The sequence below is a fragment of the Myotis brandtii genome, unplaced genomic scaffold (assembly GCF_000412655.1).
Source record: "Myotis brandtii unplaced genomic scaffold, ASM41265v1 scaffold240, whole genome shotgun sequence".
Lineage (NCBI taxonomy): Eukaryota > Metazoa > Chordata > Mammalia > Chiroptera > Vespertilionidae > Myotis > Myotis brandtii.
Window position 1 is genome coordinate 3,534,589 of NW_005359064.1, and position 22,705 is coordinate 3,557,293.

The window sequence follows — 22,705 nt, forward strand, 5'->3', positions numbered from 1 at the left end:
GAGTTATGGGGGAAAAAAAGAGGAACAACTGTAATAATCTGAACAATAAAGATTTAATTTAAAAAAAAAAAGAGTTATCTGTGGTGGGAGAGGGGGTGAGCTGGTACTGCTTCAAGCCCTACGGATAGACATTGAAGACTCACCCAAACAGGTAAGAGCCAGAACAGCTTTCCTATGTCCAACTGGTGCCAAAACTAAGGGGAAACTGTATGGTTATCTCTGTATCTGTGCCTGGTACTTTTGAACATTTGCCAAATGAATGGTTTCATCTTAGGGCCTCCAATAATTCAAGAGCTTTAAGGAATGTTTGGGAAGAAGAAAAGGAAACTGCACATAATAATTTGCTGAGAATTAAATACTAACAATTTCAACACCTAGCTTCTTCTTGCACTAAGAGTATTCAAAAAGCAGAGTAAATATGGTCTCTACTAATTTTTTTTAAATCAGCCCACCTGTCTGAAACGGCTGCCTAATTTCTTTGGTCCACTTTCTAGAGGGCATCATTAAATATGCAGGCTGGAGGAAGAAGAGTTGACTCAAATGGCACAGATGACCACATGACTGCATAGCTCCATGTGTAGGCCCCCTTCCCTGCCCCCAGCTGACCGCCATCCACTCACAACCAGTGAGGGACTGAACAACACTGGAGATGTGGGTGAGAAGCCGGCCAGAACTGTACTGGCCAGTGATGCAGTGCAGAGGCGGCAGAGATTTCACATACTTTGGATTTTTACACTAGAGATTAGTTTGAGTCACCAAACTAAAGGGTATATATTATCTTTGACATTTAAAGTTTTTGAAATATATGACATTAAATAAGAAAACAAAGTAATGTGTATATCATTTGCTCCTAACATATTTTTCTTATATTCATGTTATAATTATATCCTCCTAAATACACATTTACTTTTTAAACTAAATTAGAAATGGTATAATGATTATAAGGTACCTCAAACCTAAAATTCCTTTCAAATTATGTTAGAAACAATAATTCCTTCAAGAATACTCCCCATCAAAAGATCTAAAAAACTATTTCGACAGCTATGCAACAGCCATTTCTATAGTTGTGAATGATGTTTTAGGTAAAATAATTTTGTCATGTTAATTTATATACTATTACTATCTTCTATCAACTTTTGAAATACTTCTCTAACATTTGATATTATATCATCTTTTAAAATTAAAAAAAAAGTAAATAAATATAAAAGAATACTCCCCAGCCCTGGTTGGAACATCATCTTGTACACAAAAAGGTTTTGGTTTTGATTCCTGGTCAGGGCACATACATATGTTTCAGGTTCGATCCCCGTCAGGGTATGTACAGGAAGCAATCGATCAATATTTTTCTCAGACATCAATGTTTTTCTCTCTCTCACCCCCACCCCCTTCCTCTCTCTCTCTAAAAGCAATAAAAACATATCCTGGGGTGAGGATTTTAAAAAAAGAACACTGCCCAAATGCCTGGTTCTTTATTAAAAGCAGTATTTTTAATTCTGCCTATAAAGTCCTTTAGAGAACATATAAAATCCAAATTACATTTTAATGGCCATACAGAAGTGTACTTCTATCACCACTTGCTTTCAGGCTCTATCTGTTCCAACATATCTTCGTAATATAAATCACTGTTTACATAATTTGGTTTTCCAAATAACAATAAAACTTCATCAAGTCAAATTAACTGCCAATTTAGCAAAAGTTTAAGTCATAGACTAAACTTTTCAAATGCAATTATTTAGTATAAGTTATAATTTCCCAGAGGCCCGGTGCACAAAATTTGTGCACCTGGGGGGGGGTGTCCCTCAGCCCGGCCTGCACCCTCTCGCAGTCCGGGACCCCTTGGGGGATGTCCGCCTGCCGGCTTAGGCCCGATCCAGCAGTCAGGCATTCCTCTCGCAATCCGGGGCTCTAGCAGTCTGGGACCTCTCGCTCCTTACCACCCACCTGCAACGGAGGCGGAAGAGGCTCCTGCCACTGCCACTGAGCTTGCCAGCTGTGAGCCCGGCTTCTGGCTGAGTGGCGCTCCCCCTGTGGGAGCGCACTGACCACCAGGGGGCAGCTCCTGCGCTGAGTGTCTGCCCCCTGGCGGTCAGTGCACATCATAGCGACTGATTATTCCACTGTCAGTCGATTTGCATATTAGGGTTTTATAATATAGGAGGATTTGTAAATAGATACCACTTAAAGTAAGGTTAATACAATAACAAAAATAAGTCCATAAATTAACCATAGTATAAAAATATAGTAGGTAACAAACTTTCCATTTCAAGTCAGTAAAGACAAGTAGAAGAATCATTAGCTATCATCTTAGAAAACAATAAAATAATATCCTTCACACTGAACCATCCCAAAATTTTCAGGTAAAGACAAACATATTTCTTTTTTAACATATTAGAAAAAAAAAGTGAAAATTTATCTGCCAATAGTATAGGAAAGACTTCTTTCACGTTTAAGAGCAAAATAAATGTGTAATTATTACAGCTGCTACATTTATGTGAATAACTTTCTCAACATTGTTATGTAAGAACACAAAATGAATATTCACGAAGTAGTTCTGTCAGATTACTCCAGTGTAATCTATCTTTTGCCATCCTTTATTTTTCTTCATAGCACTTAATATTTTATATAAATTTATTTGTATATTGTCTATAACTAATAGAATATAAATCCATGCAAGCAGTTTTTATCTGTTTTGTCCATTGTTATACCTCCAGTGACTAGAAAAGTGCCTGGCATAGGGCAGGTGTTTTCTTTGTAGAAAGAAGGAAAAAAGGAAAGAGAGTGGAAGGAAGAATGAGAGGTAAGGAGGAAGAGAAGGAGAGAGGGAGGAGTGGAGGGAGAGGAGAGGGAGGAGAGGGGAGAAGGTGTCTATGTGCCTTCATAGCTCAGGGCTATGCCCCTGGTCTAGCTTGTTTCCAGGAGGGCTCACCTTACTATAACCAGTAAATTATTTTTTCCCTTTGGTTACCTGACTTTTACAATTAAAAATGCTAATGTTCTCTTTTATTAGTACTATATACATAATTAAAAATCTGATTTACTCTTACATCTGCTAAACAATGGAATAAAAAACAATTTTGTTAGGACATGCAACTCATTTTTAACTTAACTCAAGGTAAATAAACAAATTTTGGAAAATATTTCAATTATCTGAGAAGTCATCTGATACAAGAATAGCACTGGATCTGAAAGCTTCCTTATCGTACTTGTTTAACGGTGACTCATGAACTGGTTTACATCAGAGTACATTTCCTGGTTTCTAATTGCTTGAATAACTTGTGACAATCACAAGGTCCTGTTTCTCAAAATTGGATTGTGCCAATTCAACAATATTCATGAAAAGGCTTTAGCAGAAATGGCAGTGCAGTTTATCTTTTTAGACTGGCCTGTAACTGCTAACTTTCCCTTATATCTTACATTTTCTTCTGTTGCGTTGCCTTCGATCGATGCTTTCCACCTCAGCCCTATTTTGATTTTCCCTTGTAGCTGAAAATCATCAAAATCCCTAAAGAGACAGAATGTAATGGGAATCAACTAACTCTAGTTCTTGACTTGTAGCCAGGCCCCCAAGGCAACACGCAAGGCTCTGCCTCCCCTGCCCGTCACCTGGCTTAGTCATGGGACTGGACTAGAGATTGGACAGCAAAACTGAGCAAATTGCTACAGTTACTCCTGACTTATAAGAAGGCAAAATGTATGTTTCCATCTTTAGTTTTTCACTTCACAGGACCTTCCACCCCCAGACACAAACCCATGATGTCTCTCTTTTTTTATTTTTATTACAAAAGCAAAACATATTCATTATAAATCTCAGAAAATACAAGCAATCAAAAGAAAATTGGCATATATAGAATCCCAGAGGCAATCAGTTAACAGTTTACTATATTTGTCCTTTGAATATATTTTTAGAAAAACTGGATCATTCGGTACTTACTACATATTTTATAACCTGTTTTATACTAATGGGCCATATCTCTTCACATAAACAATTACATTCTACTCATTTGCTTTTAATAATGCAGAGTCTAAGTGTTGCACATCAGTTAGACATTTAGACAGATTCTAGTTTTTCTCTCTTATAAGAAGTGCTGCAAATAAATATCTTCTAACTATATTTGTGTGCTTATTCTTATTTTCTTTGGAAATGGTCCTACAGGTAAAGTTAATGAATTAAGCCCATGCCCTTAGATGTGTGATATCTATACTAATAAAAGGGTAATATGCTAATTAGACCAGACATGTTCCGGATATCCATCCGGACGTCCTTCCGGACAAAGCCACGGTGGCAGGGGCCAACACAGGGGTAGTTAGGGGCGATCAGGCCGGCAGGGGAGGGCAGTAAGGGGCAACCAGGCCAGCAGGGGGAGGGTGGTTAGGGGCAATCAGGCAGGCAGGCAGAGGCGGTTAGGGGTGATCAGGCCGGCAGGCAGAGTGGTTACAGGCGATCAGGCAGGCAGGCTCACCACCCCTCCCCATGGCCAGCCCCACCCCCAATCGGCCCCCAACCTCAATCGGGGGCGGGGCCCGCTGGCAATCACCCGCCATCTCCTCCTCCCGACAGGCCCAGCCCCAATCTGCCCCAATTGGGGACGGGCTGGCCGGCCAGCACCCGTGCACGAATTTGTGCCCTGGGCCTCTAGTCCTATATAATAATCTTATATAATAAAAGGCTAATATGCAAATCTACCAAACAGCGGAACAACCAGTCACTATGATGCACACTGACCAACAGGGGGCAGACGCTCAACACAGGAGCTGCCCCCTGGTGGTCAGTGCACTTGCACAGGGAGAGCGCTACTAGCTAGAAGCTGGGCTCATGGCTGGTGAGCACAGCGGTGGTGGCGGGAGCCTCTCCCGCCTCCGCTGCAGGTGGGCAGTAAGGAGCAAGGGGTCCCGGACTGCTAGAGCCCCAGACTGGGAGAGGGATGTCTGATTGTAAGAGGGTGCAGGCTGGGCTGAGGGACCCTCCCCCAGTACACGGATGTCATGCACCGGGCCTCTAGTATATACAGTATTGCTCAATTGCTCTCTAAAGTTAATTACAATCTATACTCCTATATTTGCATAGGAAAATATAAATATATACTCTGATATCTGAATTCCTGTTAACAAAATTTTACATTCAGGTGATGACAAAAGTAATAGCATCAGCCATCCCAGGAACTGCTTGCTATTTTAGTCACTTTTCACACCTGATCTCTCTAATCCTTACAACCACTTCAGGGGCAGGTGGTAACATGTTTAGTTTACAGACAGGAAACTGGGGCCCAATATAACAAATTATAGAACTTCCAGTCAAGATGGCAACATAGATAAATGTGATGCATGCTCGCCTCCTCCCACAACCACATCAAAATTATAACTAAACTACAGAACCATCATTCAGAACTGCCTGAAATCTGGATAAATGGAAGTCCTACAACTAGGGAATCAGCTAAGAAGCCACATGGAGACTGGCAGGAGGGGTGGAGAAACCAAATGTGCTGGTCCCACAGGCACCTGTGGTGGATAAAAATCGGGAGGGCTGTCTCCGCTGCAGAGGTCCCCCCTGAGGAGTGAGGGGTCCCAGCCCCACAGCAGGCCCCCAGCCTGGGGTTCCAGTGCCAGGAAGAGAAGATCCCATAATTTCTGGCTGTAAAAACCAGTGGGGGTTGAGCCTGAGTGAGATGGGGGGCTGCTGGAGTATTCTTAAAGGGCTCACGCACAGATTTACCCAGACTCACCCCCTCTGAGCTCCAGCACTGGGGCAGCAGCTTGAAGGGCATCAGAGACATGTGGGAAGGAACTGAATTGGCGGACATCAGGGGGAGAAGTAGGGGTGAGGGGCAACTTTCTCCCAGAAGAAGTGCTGGCCGAGCTCATTGCTCATTTGATGAGCCCTCCCCGCACAGAGCCGGCAGGTGGACACCATATCTGAGTCTTCATCAAACTGACTCACACTGTTTGCCCTCCCCTGGTGATTCCATAAGACTCCACCCCACCCAACATGCTGTTACTGACTCCCCAATAAGCTTCATAATTTTTAAAAAATCATTGCAGGCTCTTTCAAATTTCTCATTTCTTAAACATTTCCATTTCTTCTTCTCCCTACTCCTTTAACCAAATGTGGCTACAAAGCACCTGAAGTGTGGCTAGTCCAGAGGAGCTGAAGTAAAACATACATACCAGACTTGAAAGACTTACTATGAAAAAATGTGTAAAGTAGTTCAGTAATAATTTTCACACTGACTGTGTGCTGACATGATAATGTTTTAGGCATATTAGGTTAAATAAAATATAACATTTATTTCACCTGTTTCTTTTCACTTTTTAATGTGGCTACTGGAAAATTGTAAATTAGACATGTGACTCCCATTAGGTTTCTATTGGATAGCACTGCACTAAACCAGTTCTAATCACAACGGCTCCTTCCTCCCTGGAAGAAATCCTTTCCCTGATTTTGTTTTAATAAGCAGGAGACTGGGAAAGAAGGTGGGGGAATACAACATTCAATCAAAAATAGAAACTAAATGAAAATCTCCATAATGCTTTGAAATGATCACTTTGATCTTCACTTGAAATAAAACTCTATAATATTTTTACAAAGACACATACAATAAGTAGAGTGTATTTAAATGACATTAAAAACATTATAACTCTGTAAAAATTCATCAAGCTATAACTTGATCTGTGCACGTTTCTCAATGTCCTATAACTCAATAAAATATTTTAAAATACAATGTTAACACAACACAAATTAATTTTGTCCAAAACATGATTTCTGTGTTTAAGAAAAAAGAAGATTTTTGCTTTTGCTTGCTTCCTAAAATATTAGAATGAAATAAAAGCATCCTCCCTCCTTTCATTTCCTGCCTTTAGAAGTCAGAGTTCAAAAACAGATCATTTACATACTACTCCTTCTCAAAGGAATCTCCTTAGCAACCTTTTACAGCTTGTCATGGGTTGCAAAGATCTCCCATTCTTAAAAGGGCCAGTGTCCCTTCCAGAACAAAGAAATTTAATACAGAAAACTTAACAAGCTCTTTAATAGAAATTTTAAGGAGGTTTCACAATCTCCTTCAATTCTTTTGCCAACTCCTTTCCTCAAAGCATTCTGCTCTTCTCCTTCTCAAGGTAAAGTCAGATCTGGTAACCATGACCTCTTTAAAACCAACAGCAGCCACTTCTATACTGACAGTCGTTATTAAAGGCCAACCCTACTGGCCCATACCATGAGACACCAGGCCCATTTCACAAATACTAGTTGTTGATCCATTTTTTATTAATTTATTAAATTTCTTTCTTGTATAAACTACAGAACAGTAATAGAAAAATACATTTGAAAATCTATATTATAAAAGGCCTGTGGGCCCTAACACCGCCATAACGACCAAAGACAGGCGCAGGTGGGTGAGGCACGCGTTGGTGGACAGGTGCGTGCGGGTGGGGGGGGCACACAATTTCACATGCTGGGCTTCTAGTATCTTAATAAAAAAGTATCAAATAATGCAAATTATAATTGTCCTGCTCCTTTTTACTGCCTTGGTATTAACTACCTAATTTTATTAACTATGCAGAAAAAAATTAATAAAACTCTAAGTTTAATAAACCAAAATTTATATAAATAACAGTTTTAAGGAAACAGAGATAGTAGATAATTAGGAAATAGGTACTGTTGCCTCTAAAGTAAAGAGGGAATATTTGTGTCCAAAGTATAGACTAAATTAAGGCCAGTGCCCAGTCTTTTGAATCTGAAAGTGTGAGTCCTCCAACTTTGTTCTTCGTTTTCAAGATTATTTAGGCTCTGCTGGGTCCCTTGAATCTCCATCTGAATTTTAGAATCAGCTTGTCAGTTCTGCAAAGAAGCCAGCTGGGATTCTGACAAGGATTGCCTTGAATCTGCAGGTGGTTTTGGGTAGTATTAGCATCTTAGTACTGAGCTTCCAATTCATCAACACAGGGTATCTTCCCATTTGTTAGATCTTCTTTAATTTTTTCAACAGTGTTTTGTAGTTTTCAGTGTAAGTTTTGCCCTTCTTTTACTTAGTTCATTGTTAACTATTTTATTAATTTTGATGCTATTATAAATGGAATTGTTTTTCTAATTTCATTTTCGGATTGTTCATTGCAAGTATTTAGAAGTATAATTGATTTTTCTATTAAGATTTTGTATCCTGCAACCTTGTTAAACTTATTTATTAGTTCTGTAGAATTGTGCACCTGAAACCTGTATAATTTTAACCAGTGTCACCCCAATAAATTCAATAAAATGCAAACAATAAAAATAAAGAATAAAATATTTACTCCCAGATAATTCTGGTTATTCTAAAATCCTTTGCCAAAAATATACATTTATAAACTGCTACTGATCTTCAAATATAGTAACAAAGGAACACTACTTGTAAAAATGTTGTATCCTATGGCCACACCATGTCCCCTCTATTTAAGACATCTATAACTAACACAGAAAGGCCATTTTTGGTAATAAATATTATCTGAGATAGAGAGATAGAAGAGAAGGGAGAAGGACGGGGAGACAAAGAGGAGGGAGAAATGAATTTAAAATGTGCCAAATAACTATCATAATGCCCTCAGTCTGTATCTGATGATACATGAAATCTAAGTGAGATTACCTATTTATCACATCAATAATGTTTCACTACCAACCTCTACTAATATGGACACTAAAAAACAGCAACTCAAAGGTAGGCACATTTACTCTGAGGACACACAAACCCATTTCCATACCATATAAGTTAATGTCATTAGAATGGCCATGTAAATTCAGGCTTATTTACAAAAAGACAGGAAGCAGAATGTGAGCATCCTTCCTGTTCCTTTTACCTGTTGACCAAGGAGAAAATGCTGTCATTACCAGCAGTAAATGGAGCTTCCAATCCCTTTTTTTTTTTTTACTTTATTTTTATTGTTGACACTATTACTTTACTAATGTCCCCCATTTCCCCCCCTTTGCCCACCTCCACCCAGGCCCTCCCTCTGGCCTTCACCGCACTGATGTCTATGTCTATGGGCTATGCATTTATGTTCTTTGGCTAATCTCTTCCCCTTTCATCCAGTCGCCCTACTCCCTCCCCTCTGACATTTGTCAGTCTGTTCCATGTATCCATGCCTCTGGTTCTATTTTGTTCGTCAGTTTATTTTGTTCATTAGATTCCACATATAAGTGAGATCATATGGTATTTGTCTTTATCTGACTGGCCTATTTTGCTTAGCATAATAATTTCCACATCCATCCATGATGTCACAAAATGGAAGTTACTTCTTTTTTTATACCTAAGTAGTATTGCATTATGTAAATGTAGCATAGCTTTTTTATCCACTCATCTCCTGATGGACACTTGGGCTGTTTCCAGATTTTGGCAATTGTAAATAACTAGAGGCCCGGTGCATGAAATTTGTGCACTGGGGGAAGGGGGGTCCCTCAGCCTGGGCTGCACCCTCTCGCAATCTGGGACCCCTCGGGGGATGTCCGACTGCCAGTTTAGGCCAGATCACACAGCAGGATCAGGCTTAAACTGGCAGTCGGACATCCCTCTCACAATCCGGGAACGCTGTCTCCTAACCACTCACCTACCTGCCTGCCTGATAGCCCCTAAAAACTCTGCCTGCCTTCCTCATCGCCCCTAATCATTCGCCTGCCTGCCTGATCACCCTTAACCACCTCTGCCTGCCTGCCTGATTGCCCCTAACCACTCGCCTACCTGCCTGATTGCCCCTAACCCCTCTGCCTGCCTACCTGATCGCCCCTAACTGCCTCTGCCCCACCACGGCAGCTTCGTCTGAAAGGACATCCAGAATGACATCCAGAAGGTCACTCGGCTGTCCAGTCTAATTAGCATATTACGCTTTTATTATTATAGATGTTGCAATGAACATAGGGATGCATATATTCTTTCTGATTGGTATTTCAGGATTCTTAGGATATATTCCCAGAAGTGGGATCACTGGGTCAAAAGGCAGTTCCATTTTTAATTTTTTGAGGAAAATTCATACTGTTGTTTTCCACAATGCCTATACCTGTCTGCATTCACCCCAACAGTGCACTAGGGTTCCCTTTTCTCCACATCCTCACCCGCACTTGTTTGTTGACTTATTGATGGTAGCCATTCTGACAGGTGTGAGGTGATATCTCATTGTAGTTTTAATTTGCATCTCTCTGATGATTAATGACATTGAGCATTTCTCCATTTGTCTATTGGCCATCTGTATATCCTCTTTGGAGAAGTGTCTATTCCGGTCCTTTGCCCATTTTGAAATTGGAATGTTTGTCTTCCTGGTGTTGAGTTGTATAAGTTCTTTATATATTTTGGAAATTAAGCCCTTATCAGATGTAGTACATGCAATTCCACTTATAAACCCTTAAAGTTTAAAAGCAGACAAAGCCTTTTGCTAAAAGAGCAGAACCAATACTATACTATAACTGCTATATAATACTACAGTTTTTTTCCTGTAGTCCATTGACAGGGAAGGGGCAGGAGGGGCCACAACAGGGTAGGGTGGGAGGGGAAGAGGCACCTGCTTCCCTGGTCCCTCTCCCCTCTGTGCTTGGGAGCAGAAGGGAGGGACAGGTTGTCCCTTACCCCCCAGAATGTAAACAGCAGCAGGTGAACAAAAATAAAAATACAAAAGACCAGAGGAAGGTCCCAGACATCCTCTACACACCTATCACCAGCACAGGTCCTCTCATTGCCCCATCCAACAAAGCTCTCTCAGTCCCAGGGGCTTCTTTGTGCTGGCCACATCCCCGGGGGCAGAGTCCAGTGCTCAGAACTGCTAGGCCAGCAGCTCACACACATGACAAGAGACAGGCTCCTTGCTTTTACGCAGGGTCAGCTGGTACATCTGAGCCTAGGAACTGGGCTCCAGCTGGAGCAAACAACCCAGCTGCAGGGCTGAGTCTGAATGACTTCAGCCACATGAAGTTCTCAGGGTTGGAGTCCACGTTGTCCAGGAGAGCAGAGCCAAACCTCAGGAACTTGGCCTTAGTGACATCAGCATCAGTGGGGTGGTTGGTTTTGAAGATTTTCTGTGCCTCCTGTTGGAGGAGGCTCAGCTGCTTCCAATGCTGGAGGAAGTCCTAGACTGCCTTCGCTGTTGGCTGGAAGAACTTGTTGATGATCACCAAGAGCTTCAGGGTGAGGGACTGAGGGGCTCCCCCACCCCTGAAGCACACTGACAGGAGTAGGGGTGTCAGGAAGTCCCACAGTCACTCGATGTTGAGCATCTGTACCCCTCCGTCTACCTGCATGGCTTGGTCTGCACAGCCAGCTGAGTTTGGGGGTCTCCAGAGTGGATTACAGTGGGCATGAAGTTCTGGAACTGTACCAAGATCTTGTTGCCATAGAAGAGATGCATGTGGCCCAAGTTCAGCCTGAACTCCGACTTGACTCCAATCTGCAGCAGATGGTTCTCAAACAGGATCCCATTGTTCTTGCACACGAACTTATTCAGAAGTTCATCAACTCTGGGATGGGTGGGTCAAAGTCCTCAGGGGTTCAGGTCCCAAAAAAGGCCTCCTCAGGGGTGGGCCCCAGGCTGGGCTCAGTGGCTAGGCCACTAGACAAGACATCCACCAGGAGGTTGCCTACAATGGAGGGAGCCTGGGTTACTGCTGTGGCAGGGGCTGCCCACAGCCCCAAAAGGTCGTGGGAGGGGGAAGGCATCGACAAGGTGCTGGAGGTGGGCTCCACACCCCCACTGATGTTATTGCTGGTTGGATCCCTCCAGCCGTCCCCTGCCCCTTCTTGCGTTTCAGCTTGGCCAGGATGAACTACTCACACTTGGGGAAGGGTGGCATCTCCTCTAGCACTGTGACCAGGATGTACATGCTGGACACTGAGCTGAGGAAGAAGTATTCAACCACATGCTACTGCAGCTCCATATCTGCACTGCATAGCTGGGAGGCCCACAGCATGCCCTGGATGGTGGCGTTGGTCTCTAGGAAGAGGTTGATGAACTTGAAGTAGGTGGACAGCACCATGGCCCACATCGCCACACTGAACAGATGGAACTTGGAATACAGCAGTGAGAACTGCACTGGGGGCTGGAGCGGGGCTCCCCAGCCATCAGATTCCCCATGTTCTTGTGACAGGATGTGGCCTGGAGCAACTTAAACACAGTCTTAAATACCATCGTGGTTGATAACCTGCAGCATGCAGTACCACATCTCCTCACTCATTGTCACCTGCGATGCAGATGAGGTTGAGGATGGTGTCCACAACAGCTGCAGTCTGCTGTGTATTTCTTGGCCAGGATGCCACCTGCAGGATGATCTCTTCACAGATGGCGTAGTTAGCTGTCTCCAGGTACCACACCTCCGACATGATCTGCTTGGCACATGGGTAGAGAAGGTCAGGTGCCCAGTAGCATGTTGCCGTCCCATTCCATCTTTTTTTTTTTTTAGAGTTAATTTAACTAGCATATTATTAGCATCTTTTTTTTCTTTTAATCTTTATTGTTGAAAGTATTACATAGATCCTCCTTTTTCCCCCATTAAGCTCTTCCAGTCCCACTCCATCTTGAAGGCATTGATGACAGTGTTGATGCAGGTCTTGACTGCCTTGTGGGAGACTTCAGAGCTGGCCAGCGTTCACGTGCTCTCCAGGCTAGGTAGCACAGGTTGGTCTCCCGGTGCTGTAAGAACTGCCCCAGCTGATTGCAGGCCTGAACCAGAAGGTTGGGTTCACTGTCATAGTGGATAATGAGGCTGATGGTCTCAAAAATGATGGCATTCTAGACATTGGAGTGCTAGACCTTCTTGGACTTGGGTGGCTCCTGGGCCTAGCTGAGCACTCTCTCCAGACACTCGACCAGCCTCCCTTTCACATCCACATCCTCTGGCAGGAGTAGCACTACAGCAGCCACAGAAGCTTCACCAAGAGCTGTGTGTAGTACTGGAGGTCAGTGGAGGCTGAGGAGACAATCTGGCTCAGGTGGGACACATACGGAGAGATGCAAGTATGGAAGTCATCCATGTTCTTCTTATAGAGATAGGTGCTGAGGCTGACAGCAGTTGTGAGCACACCCAGGTGCTGGTCATTGAACAGGTGCATAATGTGGGCCATCCACTTGCCCATGCACACTAGGTTGGGCAAGGACTTGTACAGCCTGATTGTGCACAGGGTTGAGTTCTGATTCAGGCTGTCTATGCTGTCCCCAGCCACCAGGATGCAAGGGAAAGATGGGGTTGTGGCTGGCCAGGTCATTCTTGATGGCATTATTAATGAACCAGATCAGATCGGAGTTAGAGTTCACCAGCAATGAGATGAACAGGTAACCTATCTGCTTCTCTGTGTACTCGTTAAAGCTAAGCAGGTCCATGGCCTCCATGTGACCAAAATCAAAGTCATGGCCCAGCAGGAAGATGAAGAGCAGTTTACACACTTTTTTTTTTCTTACTGTAGCCATTCAAGGCTTTGCCATCTTTGAATTTGGAGCAGATGATAGCCAGTTCCTGGTTGATTCTCTTAAAGTTCCAGATGTCAGAGATGAATACTTCAAGTTCCCACATCCCATCACCTTTGAACATGGCTGGCATGATGGTGGTGGTGTCACTCCAGGCCTGGCCAGAAAGGGCACAGCATAGAAGGGGCTGGCAGGCAGGGACTGAAAGGACTTAAGTAGTTCTGAGTAATTTAGAATCAAACTACTTCTCAAATTACTATGGTACAGAACCCTATATTCAACTAACCACTGGGGTTGAAAGTTCATGGACTATATTCACTCCTTTGCCCAGTTTACATCTAACAGAAACACATTCCCTGCCTACATAATGCTAGGAGTTTAAATAGTCACAGATAAGAGGCATATACACAATAAAAAATAATAAATTAAAATAAAAAACAAGATAAATTAGCAAAACAGAAACAGACTCATAGATACAAAGAACATTTTGACAGTTGCCAGATTGGAAGGGGACTGACAGGTGAAAAAGAAGTATAAACTGGTAGTTATAGAATAGTCACAGGGATATAAAGTACAGCATAGAGAACATAGCCAATAATATTATAATAACCTATATATGGTGTCAGATGGGTACTAGATTTATCAGGGTGATCACTTCATAAGTTGTATAAACGTCTAATCACTGGGTTGTACACCTGAAACTAATATAATATTGTACATCTACTATAAATGAAAAATAAAAACTTACTTTAAAAAAGATGCATGTGGGAATAAAACAAAGTATTTATATAAAGTATATGTGAAGTTTATTTCCAAAATGTGAACATGAGTGTTTTTATTTTTAATTTTTTTTTTGTTAATCCTCACCTGAGGATAATTTTTCCATTTATTTTTAATGAGAGAGGGAGGGAGGGAAGGGACAGAAGGGAGAGAGGAAGAGAGAGAGAGAGAGAGAGAGAGAGACATCAATGTGAGAGAGTCACATTAATTGGTTACCTCCTGCACACAACGCACCCTGACTGTGGCCAGGGAACAACCCTGCAACCAAGTTACCTTGCCCTTGGCCAGGAATCGAACCCACCACCCTTTGTGCGCGCAGGCCAAGGCTCTATCCACTGAGCAACACTGGCCAGGGATAAACATGAGTGTTTTTAATAATTTCCCTCAGTAAAGCTTAAATATTTCTACTATGCTATTATTTTTACAAACTAGCTCTATCAAGATGAAAGTATTGACAAAAGTTAACCTTATATAATATTTTAACCTATTCCACTTAAAATACAACTAATCCTCCAAGGGGAACAGCAGGATTGTTTTAGTTATTCATTTAACCTTCTTTCCTGCTAAAGGTTAAGGGCCTCTGAGTGCTTCATAATTAGTGGTGGTTAATAGAAGACAGGAATGTGATGAAATTTAGAAAACTAAAACAACAGTGAAAAGGCCACAACTAAAATACTTGAAAATTCAAATACTAAATGGAATTTAGTGGTGATACTAAATGTTTTAGTATTTTTAAGTGCTTAGCAATTTTCTTTAACTTTAACCCACAAAACTATTTAAATAATGGCAGCAGAAAAAACTTGTAAAATGGGGATGTAAGCTCCCCCTATACCAGTGATGGCGAACCTTTTGAGCTCAGCGTGTCAGCATTTTGAAAAACCCTAACTTAACTCTGGTGCCGTGTCACATATAGAAATTTTTTGATATCTGCAACCACAGTAAAACAAAGATTTATATTTTTGATATTTATTTTATATATTTAAATGCCAATAAAAATAAATGCCATTTAACAAAAAATCAACCAAAAAAATGAGTTCGCGTGTCACCTCTGACACGCGTGTCATAGGTTCACCATCACTGCCCTATACTATGGATCAGGACTGCTTCTTTGGCAGACAAGTACCCACAAGTACAGGTCAATCACTCAAGAGTTTATAAATATCAGTCTGAGCCACTCCCAGAGGAGAACTGACAGTAATACACTGTTTAAATAAAAGGGGCAAAATATGGATCAGTGATTGCCAAGGGCTGGGGGGAGGAGGGACTAACTACAAGGGAAATGGGAAGAATTTTGAGGGGTGACAGAACTTGATTGTGGGGTTAGTTAACACAACTTAATGTATTTGTCAAAACTCAATTGTAACTCAAGGGGTTGAATTTTACTGTATATAAATTATACCTTCAAAAAATGAAAGAAAAAAAAGGTGTAGGGAAAAATTAAATTACCTATTAAAGCAAAAAAAAAAAAAAAAAGTGCATGTCTTTTAAAACAGTATTTTTGCTTTCCCAACTTCAAACCTACCTACATTTCCCAACCTTGGTTTGCCAACCACAGATGAAAAATAACTGTTTTTGATTCACAGTTGGTTGAATCTGTGGATGAGAAAACTGTGGATATGAGGGGCCAATTGTAGAGTAAAAAATTATAATGGCTCTAGCCCAAGCATGTCAAACTCGTGGCCCCAAAATAACTGTTTGATTCACAGTTGGTTGAATCTGTGGATGAGAAAACTGTGGATATGAGGGGCCAATTGTAGAGTAAAAAATTATAATGGCTCTAGCCCAAGCACGTCAAACTCGTGGCCCCAGGCCCGCATGCAGCCCACAACGAATATTCATTAACGATTACTCATTATTTCAGCTCTTAGTATTCAGCATGTCTCTATTGAAATAAACCTACAGTTCTATGAAAACTAAAGCTTTTGTTTTATTGCGGCCCACATAAACTTAAACCTTATTTGGCCCATGTTAGCCTTTGAGTTTGACATGCTTGCTCTAGCCTGTGTTGCTCACTGATTAGAGCACTGGCCTGTGTATCAAAGGGTCTTGGGTTCGATTCTCGGTCAAGGGCATGTACTTGGGTTGCAGGTTTGATCCTGAGCCCCAGTCGGGGGTTCGTTCATGAGGCAACCAATCAATGTGTCTCTCTCACATCAATGTTTCTCTCTCTTCCTCTCCCTCTCTACTCTCGCTAAAAATAAATGGAAAAAAATATCCTCAGGTGAGGATTAATCCCCCCAAAAAATTATAATGGATTTTTGACTGTGTAAGGATCAGCACCCTTAACCCCCAAGTTTTTCAAGGGTCACCTGTACTTGATTTTAAGAAACATTAAAGTAATCTTGAGGTAAAAGATCACATAAAAGTTGACCAAATACTTATATATGGCCTCCTTGCTTTCTCTAAAGTCATAATTTTGTCTGGTTTGTATGAGATACATTAAAGAGAAAATCAAAAGTAGAAAATAAATCATAGCAATTTTTATGTACTATAAAAACAGTAGAACTTAAAGTTATGTATTTCAACCACATACCTTGATGAGAGTCCTACAGACCCAGAAAAATGAGGAGATTCTGTTTTCCTACCACACGTCCTCTTCCCAATAACACCCTTTCCAATTCAGAAAGGCTGGGGTGAGCCTGTATTACATGTGGAACTAGCAATACTATTCCATCTATCGGAGATCTTACTCACTTCTACTTACCTACACAACTTGTTAGCAGCCTTTTTCTTAATCTGGACTTTATACCAGCAAGATGGGGCTTTTAACTTACCAAAAGAACTAGGAATCTCTTCTCAAAAGAAAAACAATTTAAGGGCAAAAAGAGGCTCTGGCAATCACCTTTCTGATCCAGTGTAACCTCACTCTCAAAAATAACCCTGTCTTCTCACTGACAAAAGATTGGCTAAAATCCTTACATCAAGGATTCCCTCAACTTCCTGGTTTTGCTCTGGTTTTACCTCTCTTAACTCTCAATTCTGTTTCTCGGGAATAAGCACCTCTACTATCTCCCAGCCCAACAGTTCTCAAACATTTTAGTTTTAGGATCCCTTTACATTCTAAAAAATTACTGAGGAGTCCAAGGAGCCTTTGTTTATGTGAGCTATAACCTATCAATATTTACTGTATTAGAAATGAAACTGAGAAATTTTTTATTTAAATTAAATAATTTAAAAATAAGATTAGCCCTAGCTGGTTTGGCTCAGTGGATAGAGTGTCAGCCTGAGGACTGAAGGGTCCCAGGTTCGATTCTGGTCAAGGGCACATGCATGGGTTGCAGACTCGATCCCCAGTGGGGGGCATGCAGGAGGCAACCAATCAATGATCTCTCTCATCATTGATGTTTCTACCTCTCCCTCTCCCTTCCTCTCTGAAATCAATAAAAATATATTTAAAAAAAATAAGGTTAAACAATATCAGTAACATTTTATGGAAAAACTATTTTTAAAAAGAGTGAGAAGGGTGATATTGTTTTAAATTTTTACAAAACTCTTAAAGGTCATGTTTGATAAAAGCTGGCTCAATCTCATATCTGTTTCTGCAGTCTGGTATCAGTCATAGTCCCATATCCATGCAGCCCCTGAAAACCCCATTGTACACTCTTGAGACCATGAAAGTAAAAGGGCAAAGAATGTCTTAGTATTGCTTTAAAAATATTTTTCTCCTAACATTGAATGGGTGTCAGGAAGCCGCCTCCCCAGAGCCTTCCCACAGCCCTTCGAGTACCACTGCTCTAGTCTAGTCATCTTCTAGACGTAGTCCTACGTCTGGTTTCAGCAAATACCAACTCTCTAATTTGGACTCCAGTGTCACTGTTTCTTGGTTCCCTTACCACCACCACCACCATCACTTATATTGTCTTCCTTAACCTAAAAACAGAAATGAAACAAAACAAAACTTCCTACTTAAGCTCTCTCTTCCTTCTAAGTCACCAAACTTCTTGAAAAAGTTCCCACTTGCTCTACTGCCCCTCCTTTTTATTACTGTAATTACTAAAGTATATACAGAGACAGTGTAATTTTTTTCTTTTTTCTTTATTTACTAGAGGCCTGTTGCAGGAAGATTCCTGCAAGAATAGGGCTTCCTGAGGCCGAAGTGAAGCAGAGATGGCTGCCTCGCTCCCTCCCGTCTCCGCCGCCTCGGCTCCCTCCCTTCTCCGCCACTTCGCTCCCTCCCGTCTCTGCTGCCTCGCTCCCTCCCATGTCTGCTGCCTCGCTCCCTCCCGTGTCCCCTGCCTCAGCTCCACTCCCGTCTCTGCTGCCTTAGCTCCATTCCCTTCTCCGCCGCTTTGCTCCCTTCTGCAACGCTTGGCTTCCTTCTACGCTCCGCGCCTGTGTATGCAAATTAACCGCCATCTTTGTTGGGTTAATTTGCATATCACTCTGATTGGCTGGTGGGCATAGCGGAGGGACAGTCAATTTGCATGTTTCTCTTTTATTAGTGTAGATTGTTGACAGTATTACAGATGTCTCCCATTTTCCTCCCTTTTGCCCCCATCCACTTAGCCTCCGCCCCACCCCTGGCCTTCCCCATACTACTGTCTATGTCCATAGACTATGCATATATGCATATATGTTCTTTGGTTAATCTCTTCCCGCCCCCCTCCCCTCTCTTCCCCTCTGAGATCTGTCATTCTGTTCCATGTATCCATGACTATGGACCTATTTTGTTCATTCATTTACTTTAATAGATTCCACATATAAGTGAGATCAGTCTCATTTTTTTTTTAATCCAAGCAATATAGGTAAATCACCATCCAAAATCCCAATCTCCTCAAAGGTAACCACCACTGTTTACCCTTAAAAAAATACCCCGAACCAATTTTGTAAACTGAATTATCAGATTGAAATTTTTATTTGCTTGTGATTTTTCTTCTTTAAGTAGTTATAATATTTTTAAAAACCTGGAAGAAAGTTCTGTTTAGATTCCAATTCTTTTGGTTACCGGAGTAAGTTTTAGATCAAAGGATAAGGGTTAGGAGATAATTAGGAGATAAAATGAAATGATAATCCTATACAAAGCAAGTACTAAACAATACGTTAAAAGTTGATTTTATGGCTTGCATTGCCATAAGACAGAATAATAAGATTTATGACTCTGCCTTGTATGTAAAACCCTCACATTTCATTACCTAAATACAGATAAATGCTGACTATATTTGTGTCATCTGGCTAAATATAATAGTGTCTTTGGGGTTTACAAAACATTTTCACATATATTGCCTCTTTAAAATTTCACAACCCGTGAGGTTAACAGGGACTATCATTAACATATTATAGATACGAAAGCAAAAGTTCTAAGAAAAAAATTACTTGCTCAAAATTACATAGCTAGAAAGACACACACCAGAAACCATAGACAGAACTTATATCTTTTGGCTCAAATCAAATCCCTCTCCTTTATATCATATTGAACAGTACATCAAAAATCCTTGCAACATAAAAATTTTAAGTTCTTGCCTATTTTTATAGCTAATTTAGAAAAAATTATCTCTACTTTCAAAGTTGAAAAGAAAATACAAAAAATGAATTGTATAACTTTTAAATACAAAAAATAGTAAATTATTTTTGCTCCCTTATCATACAATATAATCCCTTAGGAACCTTGCATTTTAAAGTAACAGTTAAAATTTACTAACACGTGCTTTAACATGTAGATGTATTATAAGTTAGAAAAGTAGCTTCTTAAATCCTTACTGGTAAAATTAGGCACTGCTATAAACTCAAGACTTTAAGACTCCTCATGTAAGAATGATGCAACAGTTCCTGAAAGGAACACACACACACCCCTAACTCATGGAGGCTGCCCTCGTATTTCAGTGTTATCCTTGAAATTCCTGCAAGGAGCACCTGGAATCGTGGAAATTCCTTAAATTTCACAATTAGAATGTTAAATTATATTTAACACACACATATATAATTAAAAATCCTACTTATACAAGTAACAAAGCAATTAATCCATTATTAATCTTACAGAAACACTGTTTCCACATCCCTGTTTTTCCCTACACCAAGGCAGCTCCATAGGAGTCCAACACATTTAAATTATTCCTTTATTATGACACACAAAGATTGGATTATGAAAAAAAACACCACAAACTATTTCAAATTAAGGGCTCTTAATCTTAGCTAACTCAATTTCACAAATAACTCAAGAAAAAACTTAAACTATGATTAAGCTTATCTTTATATCACACCCTGACATTTTAAAACCATGGACAAGATCATTGAGTTCTTCACATTTTACTCTTCCTAAATGTAAAAGATATACCTGCTCTCAACACATTATTATCAGACCAAAACCCATAGTGACACTGTTAGTACTCAAAGCTAAATTATATAGGACTGCAAAACTGCTTTACTAAGAAATATTTGAGCATTCTCTTACCTCCGTTTCTGTACAATGTGAATATCCCAATTTACCTGTAATAAAAATACAAAAAATTACTTTCAGAGGATTTTAGCTTTTTTATCATTGATTAAAAAAATATTTCAGCTACTCTGGCCATGGCTTCATTATATTTATGAAACTATGCAAATAAAAGGTGCTAGAATCACCAAATATTTCAGAAGGTCTTACTTAGAGATTTAAGTTTACATAGGCCCATCAGAAAATAATAAAGAAAAAGATGGGAAGGATATGCTTACTTGTAATAAGATCTAAAGAACATACACATCTTTAATATGCATATGTACAAATTAATGAAAGTAAACCCAAAATAATTTTAAAGTCTTGCTTTCTTTCTAAAATATCTTAAAATACTTTTAAAGGGTACCTTTTAAAACACTTTTGAAATGCCTTTAAAAATTGAAATGCCTTTTAAAGTACTTTAAAAGACTCTTGGACTTTTACCTTAAAATACTTTTAAAAGGTACCTTTTAAAACACTTTTGAAATGCCTTTAAAAATTGAAATGCCTTTTAAAGTACTTTAAAAGACTCTTGGACTTTTACCTTAAAATACTTTTAAAAGGTACCTTTTAAAACACTTTTGAAATGCCTTTAAAAATTGAAATGCCTTTTAAAGTACTTTAAAAGACTCTTGGACTTTTCCCAAAATATATTTATTTTATTTTATTTTTTCCATCACCATTTAGTCCCTCTATACCCTCTTCCACTCTCACACCCCCAACCACAATCACCACACTGTCATCCATGTCCATTAGTTCTCTCACTTTTTTTCTTAATCCCTATAACCACTCCCTCAACACTCACCCTCTACCCCCACCCACAGAGCTGTCTGCCTGGCTCTCTATCTGAGTCTGGCTCTATATTGCTTGGTAGTTCACTTTGTTCATTAAATTCCACGTATGAGTGAAATCATATGGTACTTGTCTTTCTCTGACTGGCTTATTTCACTTAGCATAAACCAGTTTAAAGGTACAGTGATCATTTCAATGAAAGCATACATGTTTCAAACTCATATTTTCTTTAATATATCATGGTTGTTTTTCTTTAATATAAGATTAGGTAAAACCATATAATTAATCTAGTAATTCTTTCAATAGAAGGTAACCTAAAGAACAACTAGAATGAACCATATTTGGCTGCTCCAACATTAATATTTTCTCTTCATCACTGAGACAAACTATCAAAGAACATATACAAGCATATATTTCTGTCAATTTGGGTGACTAAAACATACTTTTAAAATAAAAAAGCTATTTTAAGAGAATAATTTATTAAATAGTTTTAACAGAAAGACTAGCTAACACATTTATATTGGGGCCTAAAATTTTTTATTTCCCCAGTCTACACTTCTCAAGTTCTATTAAGTTCAAATATACATTTAGCCCCACTTCCTTCTTTCCACCAACAGTAGCCTCCTTTTTACCTCTTCCCAGCCTACTACCCCTGCACCTAGCCCACAATGGTTGATCTATTAGCCTGTGATTTTTTAAATGCTTAACTAGAATTTATATACCTTAGAGTCTACGATGATTCCATAAAAAAAATCAGAAAATGTTTTTATATGCCTTCCAATTCATAAAATGAAAAATAAAGTTGAAACCCACAGTTTCTGATAAGCTAATGATCCTAATATGAAATGTTGGCTGAAATCAAAACCAGAAATAAAAGATATATAAGTCATAATTAAAGATTACATGAATAGATAAAATGAGTTCAATATATATGGGTTTATGTGGCAGGATTTGATATATAATTATATATATTTACTAGTGACCCAGCACGTGAAATCTCACGAGACCCAGACCAGCGGGAAATCGCACGAGACCCGGGACCCCAGACCCCGCCGCGCCGTGGGACTCCCCAGAGTCCCGCCGTGCCCCGAGACCCAGAGTCAAGTCTCCGCCCACCCGCACGTGCCTCGCTGCACATGCAGCCTCCTGGTGACCGGTCTTTTGTCATTACGGCATTAGGGCCCCTGGGTTTTTATAATATAGATCTACACTAATAAAAGAGAAACATGGTAATTAGCGTACAACCGCTACCCTTCCCATTGGCTAATCAGCATATCCTTATGCAAATTAACTGTCAGCCAAGATGGTGGCCGGCAGCCATGC

At 40.3% G+C, this 22,705-nt stretch overlaps 1 protein-coding gene and 1 pseudogene across 5 annotated transcripts in view; both read right to left on the bottom strand.

Moving 5' to 3' along the window:
- The window catches only part of SPIRE1 (spire-type actin nucleation factor 1), a 146,699-nt gene that overhangs the window by 78,896 nt on the left and 45,098 nt on the right, over window positions 1-22,705 (bottom strand). For all 5 annotated transcript variants that reach the window (XM_014540273.1, XM_014540275.1, XM_014540274.1 and 2 more), the window contains one exon: window positions 20,570-20,604. In XM_014540273.1, the coding sequence (XP_014395759.1) occupies window positions 20,570-20,604 (35 nt within the window). The remainder of the gene's footprint in view (window positions 1-20,569; window positions 20,605-22,705) is intronic.
- LOC102240434 lies at window positions 10,762-13,810 on the bottom strand (annotated as a pseudogene).